The sequence below is a fragment of the Cydia strobilella genome, chromosome 11 (assembly GCF_947568885.1).
Source record: "Cydia strobilella chromosome 11, ilCydStro3.1, whole genome shotgun sequence".
Taxonomy (NCBI): Eukaryota; Metazoa; Arthropoda; class Insecta; order Lepidoptera; family Tortricidae; genus Cydia; species Cydia strobilella.
This window is the reverse complement of record NC_086051.1, coordinates 15,306,146-15,319,065: the sequence shown is the minus strand read 5'-3', so window position 1 is coordinate 15,319,065 and position 12,920 is coordinate 15,306,146. Positions and strand designations below refer to the sequence as shown.

The 12,920-nt window shown below is 40.9% G+C and overlaps 2 protein-coding genes across 2 annotated transcripts in view; one reads left to right on the top strand and one right to left on the bottom strand.

The window, feature by feature from the left end:
- LOC134745631 (integrator complex subunit 15) overlaps positions 1 to 12,920 on the bottom strand; it is a 359,171-nt gene that overhangs the window by 86,384 nt on the left and 259,867 nt on the right. The gene's annotated exons all lie outside the window — the stretch shown is intronic.
- LOC134745602 (disks large-associated protein 5) lies at positions 322 to 11,958 on the top strand. The gene is made up of 10 exons (XM_063679686.1): positions 322 to 427; positions 534 to 631; positions 1,027 to 2,092; positions 3,374 to 3,516; positions 4,099 to 4,257; positions 5,536 to 5,701; positions 6,682 to 6,899; positions 8,837 to 8,914; positions 9,474 to 9,763; positions 10,410 to 11,958. Exons 1-10 carry the CDS (start codon positions 424 to 426, stop codon positions 11,053 to 11,055), a joined length of 2,868 nt encoding a protein of 955 aa, XP_063535756.1. The 5' UTR covers positions 322 to 423; the 3' UTR covers positions 11,056 to 11,958.

Below are 12,920 nucleotides of genomic sequence, written 5' to 3'. Positions count from 1 at the left end.
TTGTAGGGGCTTGCAATGTTGCTAGCGTGGCATCAGACCACTCAGACAATCGAGTCGGTACCGACTATTCGAGCTATTGCAATCATATCTTATTTCATGTTTTATGTATTAAAATGTATTAAACTATAATATTCGTTCACTGATACGCGGCTTGAAATAATTTACATGATTCTTGTCTCACTGCAGTCCAAGATCAAAATAATATAATACTAGGACTCGCTTTGGACGCGCTGCAGTCACAGTCACAGCCTATCGATTTCTAATCGAGAACAAGCTTGAAATTGTCTATGCTTTTAATTTTTTATATTGTTTGACTTGACGGAATTATTGAATTGAATGCAGTTATTTCAAAAATTTGATAGATGAGGTTGTTTGTTAGTTTGTTTCTATTCTAATTTTGTTTTAGTTTTTTTCAGGTCAGGAATGGGTAAGTTATACAATCAATTCTTTAATAGTTTACTGCTATAGCATTTGTGAGATGTAGGTTTGTGGTAAAAGTGGCTTAGTCAAATGTGTTCGTTACTTGGTTTTAGATACAAGCTTCGATTTAGTGGCTCTACTGAAGCAGCGACCTAGTACTAAGAAGAGTTACAAAAAAAGGCCTACGCACTTTGTGAGCGCAGCCGGAGGGGTACTGTCCAACATTTAATTATTTATTGTTTTGTTGTCCCCCCTTATTCTTAAAAACATTAAGTGCCAGTTGCACCATCCGCACTTGACAGACTGATTAACGTCACCCGGCGCGCCGCGGCGGTTTACTATGAAACTTTCCATGTAATAAAATTTTGCGAACTCTTTAACAATGACAAACAGTTTGGTGCAACCAACCCTAAACATGCATGCGGTAGGTGAACATGGTCTCTTTACTCGTCTGAACTGTGTGTATTTCGAACACTTATTCTTTAACTAATACGTGAAAATGATTTAAATATTTGAATTAGATACACAAAGTTCAGACCCAAAGTATGTCTTGCACCAGTAAGTTTTGAATACTCTCTGTCTTGATAGTTTAAAACTGATTTGCAGGTCCAAAAGAGATTGGAGACTAATATCAAGAATAGAAGGAGCAGTCGCTTCTCTGTCTTCGACAGAATCAGAAATATCACAATTTGTGACAGCCCCAAGGCACCAAATCAGCAGAAACCACTGCAGAGAAAACAGCAGTTGGAGAAATGGAAGGAAGAGAAGAACAAGAAAAAAAGGGAGGCTGCAGCACAGAAGAAGAAGCCATTTGTTTCTGCAGTGTCTCAGAGAAAGACATTTGGGCCTCCGCCACCTCCCCCTAAGCCAATGCCAAGCACTTCAGGACGAGTCACAAGGTCCCAAGCTCGGCAAAAGACTGAATCAAAGACGTCAAATGCTCAAACAACATCCTTTGCACCGAGTAATGCCGGTTTTAAACCTTCTATCTTCTTAAACACTGAAGTTCCCACCCTGGCACCTATATACAAAAGTAAAACCAGCAAAACAAAACCTAACATTACTTTTGAACCTGTGCTACCCAAAAAATTGCAGAAAGAGACCAGTACCACCCGAACAACAAGAGCCAGACTAGTTCCAAATAAACCAGAAGTAGATAACAAGAAAAAGCCAAATGGAAAAACCAAAGCTAAAATGCCAGTCACACCACCACCACTAAAACAGCAGATGTTCCAAAGCAGTTCATCTAGCAGTGATATGGAACAGCCAAGCCTACAAAAAACTATTACCAAAACTCAGGAAAAGCTAGTGCTAATGGCACAAGCCTCCACCTCCCAGGATTCAGCCTGCGACTTACAAGAGACTGCATCTATGTCATCCGAAGAATCGCAAGTGTCATCCCAGGACTCACAAGATGCCTTAATCTCCATTGATTCATCATTGTCACAAGACATAGCATCAATGTCATCACATGATGAACTAAGTACTCCGAGAAATAAGGTCCCTAAGAGTGAGTCTAGTTCGGAAGAAAAGCTTCGTTCTCCACAGGCAGTTCATATGGCGCTGACTCCAGAACAGATTGCAGAGGAGGTTAAGAATATCAGTCCGTGTGTCACTTTGTCACGAGGAAAGAATAATGCCAGGAAAGAGATGAAGAAAAAACTGGAGGAAGGTATATATATAACCTTTTTTTTTACTAAGTTTGTCCTGTCCCGTTCCGTTTTGTTTAAACTAAATAATACCAATACAAGCAATTACATACTTATATTTAGCTAAATACTACCAATTACAATAATTACAACCCGCCATAAAGTTTGGTCTCTTTAGAAATCTTGAAGAGTAGATAATGTCCCCAAGTTAGCAATTTAAGTTGTTCTGAAAAAGTCTGCTAATGATGGAATTTTGACACTAATATTCGATTTGGTTATCTGAATATTAATTTACTGTCAGTTCACCTATTAAAAGGTCAGCTACGGGACATTTTTCGTATAATGTATAAATAATTAATGACATGAATTTATTTGGATTATCTTGCTATTATTTAAATTTACTTCTGACGATCACAATATAGATTCTTATAAATTGCCATTAATGTAACTTGTACTGTAATCAACTAATCATATGTTGTGAAATAGATATATCAAATCTAATCTAATTGCCTGCTCAGACTTTTCTTCTTGTCTCTTTTGAATAAAATCCTGGATCCTAATAAACGCCTATCATGCGCGGCGCGTCATATCATAGTGAACTTTGTAAATCCTGGATCCTAATAAACGCCTATCGTGCGCGGCGCGTCATATCATAGTAAACTTTGTAAATCGTGGATCCTAATAAACACCTATCTTGCGCGGCGCATCATATCATAGTGAACTTTGTAAATCCTGGATCCTAATAAACGCTTATCGTGCGCGGCGCGTCATATCATAGTGAACTTTGTAAATCCTGGATCCTAATAAACACCTATCTTGCGCGGCGCGTCATATCATAGTGAACTTTGTAAATCCTGGATCCTAATAAACGCCTATCGTGCGCGGCGCGTCATATCATAGTGGACTTTGTAAATCCTGGATCCTAATAAACGCTTATCGTGCGCGGCGCGTCATATCATAGTGAACTTTGTAAATCCTGGATCCTAATAAACACCTATCTTGCGCGGCGCGTCATATCATAGTGAACTTTGTAAATCCTGGATCCTAATAAACGCCTATCGTGCGCGGCGCGTCATATCATAGTGGACTTTGTAAATCCTGGATCCTAATAAACGCCTATCGCGCGCGGCGCGTCATATCATAGTGAACTTTGCCGGGATGCACGAAGGTTCATATGGCGCTGTAGCCGCGCGCATCATCAGTTCACTGCTATGGCGGTCAAAGGGTAAAGTAGTAGTGTGAAAAGTAGTGTAAAATGAAATTGTTTATATGCCTAATATAACTTCTTATTTAATCGCGCCCAGGACTGTTGGATGAAGATAATAGCAACATGGAAAGCGTGAACCACTTCCGTCGCCAGCTGAACTCTGAGATTGCTCGCCTTACTGCCATGTGCAACACTTGGGACAAGGTCTATGCTCAGACTGTACTGCCGGAGCCTATCCAGGTTTGCTCTTACTCTTATCGTTAAAGCAGGAACTACTATTAATTATTTTTAGCTATTTGTGAGCTTGTGACATGATCTTTTACATTATTTATACCTATTAATAAAGTCAGTCCAAAAAAATGCTTTGTGTAAAATTACCGGAATATTTCCTGTTCGGTAACTCATAGAAACAAATGAGGGCTGTCTTTTCAAAAGGGCTTATTTTTGTATGGTGTTCGTGGAGAAATAAGCCCTTTTGAAAAGATTCTCCCCAAACATATGAGGCCTCAACTGAGTCACAAAGACGTAGACTGTATAATTACTGTTTTGCCTCAATTTCAAGATTTTAAGACTTTCCAAAATGACTTCCTTTATATACTATGAATTTTTCCAATAGTTTCCAAAGCTTTATGCCTTATGTATCTTTCTGCAACTTGAACATGCAGCACATTTGTAGCAAGCCTACACTTATATAAAATGTGATCATCATTGGCCTTCGAGTAAATTACAGAGTTACAGACTACAAACAGTGTTGGGTAGGGCAATAACGTTTTTCAGACGGGAGCGGCAAACACGACCATAACTATAGGCTCTTTGTTTCAGGAGTTAGTGCTAGCAGCAGTAGGGCAGACGCGGCTGCTCATGTCGCACAAGTTACAACAGTTCGCGGTGCTCGTGGAGAACTGCGAGCATCCAATACCCGGGGCGACGGTCGTCACCCCGGCCGACCTGCACGGCTTCTGGGACATGGTGTTCATGCAGGTGAGGTGTCCAGGAGCTAGTGCTCCAGCAATAGTTGCAGCAGTTCGCCGGGCTGGTGGAGCTCCACGCCGGGAGAGGCGCTCGTCACCCCGGCCGACCTGCACGGCTTCTGGGACATGGTGTTCATGCAGGTGAGGTGTCCAGGAGCTAGTGCTCCAGCAATAGTTGCAGCAGTTCGCCGGGCTGGTGGAGCCCCACGCCGGGAGAGGCGCTCGTCATCCCGGCCGACCTGCACGGCTTCTGGGTCATGGTGTTCATGTGAGGTGTCTAGGATTTAGTTAAATCACTAACGTCAATAGGCCGGTTCAAACAGCTCGGTCTGTCTGCCCGAGGCAACGTCTCCAGTCTCCACCGCACCGACCGAGCTGCTTCGCGCGGCAATTTTCTCGCGAGGCGGCTCGTTATGTGTGGACCCGCCTAAAGCTTGTAGAGTTACGAAACCTTTTTTAGCTTTCGAAATTGGTAGACTCAATTAGTCAGGGTGTAGTCGGAGCCGGTAAGCGAGTAGCGATGAGCGAGTGTTTTATCACAGGAGTGTTTCTCTTAAACACAAACCAGGCTAAGGGATATATATTTCCCACATACGGATCTTCAAACATGTGTTATATTTTCGATGAGTTAGACTGACATTCGATTGTCGTTTTTAGGGTTCCGTACCCAAAGGGTAAAAACGGGACCCTATTACTAAGAATCCGCTGTCCGTCGGTCTGTCACCAGGCTGTATCTCATGAACCGTGATAGCTAGACACTTAAAATTTTCACAAATTATGTATTTCTATTAATAAAAATATTAAAAAAAAAAACAAAATAAAATAAACATTTAAGTGGGGCTCCCATACAACAAACGTGTGTTTTTGCCGTTTTTGCGTAATGGTACGGAACCCTTCGTACGCGAGTCCGACTCGCACTTTGCCGGTTTTGAAATGTCAGCCTTGTTAAGGGTTAAAAAAGGTTCTCGTCAGCAGTATGACTAAATTATTCTAGAAGCTAAAACACACCTTTATAGCTCGAGAAATGAATTTTCAGATATCAAAGTTGCACATTTGACTGTGATTTTTGCTGTTGTTTGTTTACGAATTTAATAATGAATGTAATGTTGACGTTTAGGTATTTATAGTTGGTCAAACCAAATTGTCAGTAAATAAGAACAAAAAAACGATACTCATCCTTTTATTTTGGGTGCTAGTACTAGTGTAAGACTAAGATAGTATGATTCTCTCTGTCCGTTTGAAATGAGACAGTCTATTGACAAACTATATCAACAATTAAACTGCACAGGTGGAAGACGTAGACATGCGCTTCAAAAGACTCGAAGAGTTACAGCTGCGGAACTGGATCGAGGAACAGAAACCAGAGGTCAAGAAAGTGGTTGCTAAGCCAGCAGCCAAAAAAGTAGCCGCCAAGCCTACTGCAGGGCCCAGCCGACTTAGAGAGATGATTGCTGGTAAGTTTTGCGGGACCCTGCTGCTTTAAAGCTGGCGGTCCCTGATGGTAAACACTGCAGGATATAATAGGGTAATTGACAATTTTTTTTTAATTTTATCAGTCGTTCAGTTTTGTTTTGAGGATCAAATGTCTGTATGGGACCCATTGTTTTAAAGCAATACAAAAGTCACAAATGATGGTCAAAGTCTGGCATATCGCCACTTTACTGAGCAAACGCTCTAACACAAATGGCAACACATCGTGACGTCACTGTGTCACTGCTTAGAAGCTGCGATGTATGGAAAACAAGGAAATTGCGATCTTGTCGGTGAAATGTTGCGTTTATGTATATTGTTGCTATACAATATTTTTTTAAATAAAATGTAAGGGATCGAATGGTACCGTTATTTTTTTCCTATTTGAAAGTTGAAAAAAAAAAGGTTATTTTTCGAAACTTTGTCTTGTATTTTTTTATTATTCCCATATATTTTTTTAAGTTTCCAATTTATTGCGATAAATTGTACATTTTCTATCTATTTAACTAGATTTAGTTATGAAATAAAACTATGAAAACGGATTATATCGCGTATATTGGATTTATAATATACCCGACGTTTCGTTTTATTCCAATTTGGGTCGTCTACCTTATGTCTTTTCTAGGCAAAAGTGAATAGGCTGTATAAATACATATACATGTAACTGAACCAGTAAGTTACTTCCAAAGCAAGGGAAATAGGGTCAGACAGAACCATCTAATTTAAAAAAAACCGTACGGGTTTGATAAATTACATGTAAGAGCAAATGAGTGTTATATCTTTGATGCTACATCTGTGAAACATTGTCATCATTATCACGATTGAATTACGATTACCCATCGTAAGGTCCTAAATTTTCAATCGGATCTCTAAACGATTGTCTATGACAGAAATTTACAGCATACCTCCAATCTCCACTAATGCAACAAGGAATTGGCCTAAAATCTTTGTTTTTTTTTTTCAGCCGCAATAAAAGCAAAGAAAGACCAAGAATCTCAATCCGAAAACTCAACGGAGGAATCTGAGCCAACAGCATCCCCTGAAACCAAAATATTTGAGGCCGGTTTCTTCAGAATCAGTTCTCCGATGAAGCAAGGGTCTCCAGCCCTGGGCACACCCAACAACAAGGCTAGTTTGCTGAAAACTGTACTGTCCAGTGAGGCCAAGAAATCCGTGATTAAGGTAAGCAACACACTTAGGGTCGGTTGCACCAAACTGCCTGTCACCGGAGTTTGCTAAACTTTATTGTATAGGAAGTAGTAGTAGTAAACTCTTTCATCATCTTCCTCGCGTTGTCCCGGCATTTTGCTACGGCTCATGGGAGCCTGGGGTCCGCTTGGCAATTAATCCCAGGAATTGACGTGGGCACTTGTTTTAACGAAAGCGACTGCCATCTGACCTTCCAACCCAGAGGGGGAACTAGGCCTTATTGGTCTAGGTGATTAGTCCGGTTTCCTCACGATGTTTTCCTTCACCGAAAAGTGACTGGTAAATATCAAATGATATTTCGTACATAAGTTTCGAAAAACTCATTGGTACGAGCCGGGGTTTACACCCGCGACCCCCGGATTGCACGCGCTTACCGCTAGGCCACCAGCGCTTTTTTAGTAGTAGTTAACTCTCTATTGTACAAAAATACATATTAAAAATAACATACAAATAATAAGATGTACAAAGGCGAACTTATCCCTTTGATTTGATTTTGGGATCTATTCCAGTTAACTTTTAAGTAGATGAGAGGAGAGAGTGAAAAGAGGGTGATAAATGTAGCAAAATGTACAACAAGGTACCAGAAAGACAAAGGATTCTCATAGCTCACTGCTGAGTGACGTTAGCATTGGTGCAACCGGCCCTTAACCTTTCATTGTTCATGATTAGAATCCTAACCACATTTTTCAATGACCTTTTAGCATTTTTTTAAGTTTCTATACGACATAGATATGAGCGCCGATAGGCATTTGGGCGGCGGCGGCGCGCCGGTCAAAATTGGTCCGCGGCGACGGCGTATTGGCGGCGTGGCCTTGAAAAACGGTTTTTCAAGGGAACAAAAATCAAACCCAAAATTTGCCGAAAAAACGTGTTTTTTTGCCTCAAACTCTTAAGGAATTAGACGATTTTTGTTATATCAAGTAAAATACTAGAGTGCGTGACCGCTGAAGCCCTCCCCCGCTGACGGGAAGCCACCCGCATGTCGACATTGTGGATGTAGAATCCTACATCCATAAATAGGTCAGGTTGCGAGCCCTGAAAAGCTTAAAAGTCGCGCCTACCAGAAGACCCGAAGCATTCAGGCATTTCCAGCAAGTCGCGCCTTCGCTTTTAAGCGAACGCCAAAGATCGAGTAGCAGGAGAGCCGAGATCACATTGGTTCCAAATTCCAAGCTCCAAGCCAATTTCAAGCTCTCCCCTCCTCCAGCTCGGTCTTCGGCCTCGCATGGAAGTGCTGTATGCAGATTTCGGCCTTTGGTGTCACTTTAACTTGGTCATTGTTCCAATCCTAAACATAGATTTTTCCCACATCGACCTTTGGCTTTGCACGGAAGAGTGAAACGAACACATCTGCAGAAAGTGGGTCAGGGGGAGCGGCAGAGATCCAGTGGCCCGGGGGGGCTAAATATTAAAATATGCGTCTGTACGTGTCTGATACCTAACGGTATTAATATTAATTTCGTTGGCTACACCATCGTCATCCTCCTAGCGTTTGTCCCGTATTGTGATGGGGTCCGCTTTCCTACTTTTTTACTTCAACTTCGCTCTATCCTGGACATCGGTTTCCGCTAACCCACAGGCGTTTAAATCTTTGGCGATGACATTACGTTACCGCTACCTTAGTCAGTTCTAGGCTCGTAGCGGCGAGGTGATTGACATGTTCAGGTCTTCTGAGAAGGTTCCAGAGCCCGATCCGCTGTCTGTTTTGGACCCATCAGTGATATACAGTTTACTGAGCAGCTATAACTTAAGAGACAACTCTGATGTTGCAACAAAATAAAGTTCAGTATCGCAAATATTGTAGACATCACATACATACGTATTTAAAATGGCTGAAGACAAGCAATTAGATTTAACAGTGTTCTTGAAAAGTTAGTATCACACATACAATCTTGACGTTTATCTCCCAGAACTCGACGTCGTTCGCCATGCTGCGAGCTTCGCTGATGAGCAAGAACGTGGACATCGAAGGCGTGTCTCCTCTCATGGTAAGTGATGTTCTACGTGCTCTGGTTACTGCTTGGGGGCATTCAAATATTACGTAACGCAATTGGGGGTGGGGGGGTTCTTGTAAACGTTACGATGCGTTACAGAGACGGCAGGGGGGGTCGGAACAAGGCGTTACGTAACAATGTTTTTTATTATTAAATAAAATACATACATACATACATATGTATAATCACGCCTATTTTCCGGAGTGGTAGGAAGAGATCACGGATTTCTACTTGCTATCCTGATATACCTCTTTCTCTTCCTTCACTTTCATATAATTTCATTCCTCACACACGCTCGCTCATTTCTTCAGTTTTGTGATTAAACTTTGCTGAACATAATTGTGACTTTTAGGTAAAAATGATCACTTTGGTGTTACGGCGTACCCGGGGGGGGGGGTTTAAAAAAATCTTCGAAAATTTCGAATAATATTTAAAAGGCCCCCTTGGAAACTCACTATATCGATAAACCTTGTTCCTTACGTGGATTCGTCTCGATTGTAATTCGATTTCTCAAGAATTTCCGCTTGACTCATTATCTTTCAACAAATTCCAGCAAACCCCAACCATCAGCCCAGCATTGCCATCATCAGCAACGCCGGCTCGCAGCATCCTGAAGAAGAACCCCGACAGCAAGAAACCAGACATACGCAAGGCCGTGCTGTTTAATGACGAGCCTTCCAGCCCCACCTTCAGCCAACCAGCCTTCAGCTTTAGTAGTTCCAGTCCCACATCTTACACCAGCTGTGAGAAGACAGAAGCAGAAGACCCAGGAATAGCGCCGTTGCCGGCCGATGATAAGGAGAATACAGCTACGCCGAAACAAGCTTCGTCAAGAAAGTCAAGGTTAGTTCAAGAATTACATTAAAGTAGAGTTGTCATACAGAGGTAAAAATTGGCACTCCTGGAGTAAGCTTCCATAGATTACGCTAATAAACGGGTTACCATTAGGGTCTAATCTCTAATGTATTACAGGCAAACAGGCATTAGGTCCGCCTAATAGGCTTGTTTACCATTTACGTGATAAAAATATATATTAGTCGATAAATTCTTCCCAGGGCCGGATTTAAAAGAGGGCAACCGGGGCTACAGCCCCAGGGCCTCCACAAAAGAGGGGCCCCCACAAATAGAGACATCGGAAAAATAATTTGGGGCCAGGGGGCCTCCACTCCTTTGTTGCCCCGAGGCCTCCAGACCTCTAAATCCGGCCCTGATTCTTCCAACATTTTGTGGAAGTACCCTTTTACCTCTAAAATAACGTCAACATTGGAAGAGCTTCTAACCCTCTATTTGTATTTTTAGAGTATTTTTCGGTTTCTTCGGTTGGCCTTACAACAAAAACTCACATTTTCGAAAATCAACAAAAAAAATGCATGATTTTGATTATTGTCTGATTTAAATTTAGTTATTATCTAACGAGCGATTACATCCTTTGATCCCTTTGGCACTTTTAATAATCCAAGAGTAAACTATGTATTATTCTTTTCAACAGGATATCTCGACAAAACGCCATAGAACAGTCCAGCCCGGACATGACCCACAACCTGGTCGTGTACCGCAGCCCGATAATGACCCGCAGCCGACGCAAGAGCGCACAAACCCCCCTAGTACAAACTGAAACAGAAAAGAACCGCACCACGAGAAAGAGTGCACAAACCCCTTTAGTAGCGTCCGACACTAATGTGGAGATAAAACTCTCTAGAAGAAAGAGTGCACAAACCCCTTTAGTAGCGTCCGACACTAATGTGGAGATAAAAAACTCTACAAGAAAGAGTGCACAAACCCCTTTAGTAGCGTCCGACACTAATGTGGAGATTAAACTCTCTACAAGGAAGAGTGCACAAACCCCTTTAGTAGCGCCCGACACTAATGTGGAGATTAAACTCTCTACAAGGAAGAGTGCACAAACCCCTTTAGTAGCGCCCGACACTAATGTGGAGATTAAACTCTCTACAAGGAAGAGTGCACAAACCCCTTTAGTAGCGTCCGACACTAATGTGGAGATTAAACTCTCTGCAAGGAAGAGTGCACAAACCCCTTTAGTAGCGCCCGACACTAATGTGGAGGAAGTGCAGGCGCAGGAGACTGAAACGCCTAAGCGGTCGACGCGGAAACGAAAGAGCGCTTTAGCTGTGTAATACCTACACCATAAGTGGTAAGAATTTGGATAATAACTAGTTTAATATATACCTAAGCCATTGACAAGATAATACTAAGTTCTGTAGGCGCCATTCTTTTATTACGTAAGACGATTTTTGCCAGTTTTTGACCGCCTCCCTCCCCTATGTAAGAAAAGGCTGACCCCTCCCCCTTATATTGGATACTAGCTGTTGCCCGCGACTTCGTACGCGTGGATTTGTATGTTGGTGGTTATATATTTTAAATGAGCATAGAACATTATGCAGCAAAAGATATCAGTAGGGGCGGTAAATCATTTGTTAATAATTATACAGCGCATGAAATTTGTCTTTAACAAAGTACGAAGTTTCAAGCCCCTAACTGAAAAAAAATGTTCTCGATATAAACCCTCTCAACAATCAGATTTTCAAGTCCACTTTTTAAAAAAAATGTTCGCTCCCGCTGCAAACTTTATTAATACAAACTTTTCAAACACGGTGCAATCAGTTTTCGTCTATTTTAATATAATGCCCTTTTACCAAGTTTCATGTTCCTAGCTAAAACGAAAACTTGTACTACATATAAACTTACATCCCCTTTTTAACACCCTTAGGGGTAGAATTATTAAGAACGTTGAAATAACTTTTTTGTAATATTATACAATGCCTTTCTAAAAAGTTTCAATAACCATTTGTAATGGATTCAAACTTTCAACCCCTTTTTTAACCATTTTAGGGGATGAATATTTAAAAACGCTTAAATTACTTTTCTTGTATTCTAATAATATGCCTTTATACAAAGACTGAAGTCCTGTACTCAAAAAAAGGTTTGATCTCCATACAAACTTTCAGCCTCTTTTTTTACCACCTTGGGGGATGAATTTTCATAAATGCTGAAATGAGTTTTCTTCCCTTATTAAATACCTTTCTACGAAGTTTCAAGTACCTAGCTTAAAATAAAATTAGGACCCCTACAAATTTTCTACCCCTTTTTTCCACTTTACGGGATGAATTTTTAAAAACGCTGAAATACTTTCCTTGTATTCTAATAATATGCCTTTATACAAAGATTCAAGTCCCGCACTCAAATAAATTTTTGATCTCCATACAAACTTTCAGCCCCCTTTTTTATCACCTTGGGGGATGAATTTTCAAAAACGTTAAAATCAGTTTTCTACTCATTTTACGAAGTTTCTAATTCCTAGCTTAGAATAAAATTTGAACCCTATACAAACTTTCAAACCCTTTTCAACCCCTTTAAGGGGTGAATTTTTAATATCGCTGAAATTACTTTTCTTCTATGCTAATAATATACCTTTATACAAAGATTCCAGTCCCGCACTCAATAAAATGTTTGATCTCCATACAAACTTTCAACCCCCTTTTCACCACCTTAGGGGATGGATTTTCAAAAACGCTGAAATTAGTTTTCTTGTATTTTAATAATATATCTTTTAACGAAGTTTCAAATTGCTAGCTTAAAATAAATCTTGAAGGGTTGCCTTACGTGTTTACGGGACAACGTGAGTCTTTCGCAGAGGTAAGATGGTTGTTTGGTCAACATAATCCCGAACAAGAGGGAAGCGAAATGTAATTTTCTACGGGCCTCCATCTTAAGCATATTGCCACTATTCTTCACAGAAATTTCACGGCAATTAAAAAAAAAACGATCTGTGATTGTGAAAAAATAAGATATGTTCGACCCCCTCCCCCCCCTAAATCGTCTTACGTAATAAATTAATGGCACCTGTAAAATATTCTAAGTATTGTAACCGCAGTTTTGTTAGCTGACTTCGATTGTGCTTTACGGTTCTGATTATAATGCTGTGACTAAGTGGTCCAGCGCCATAGAGAAAACAGTGACCTTACCTTAGTTTACTTATTTA

Excerpts from the sequence above, each read along its gene's own strand:
- LOC134745602 (XM_063679686.1), top strand. Across the intron at positions 6,900-8,836 it reads CCAAGAAATCCGTGATTAAG|AACTCGACGTCGTTCGCCAT; the intron begins GTAAGCAACACA and ends TTTATCTCCCAG. Across the intron at positions 8,915-9,473 it reads AAGGCGTGTCTCCTCTCATG|CAAACCCCAACCATCAGCCC; the intron begins GTAAGTGATGTT and ends AACAAATTCCAG.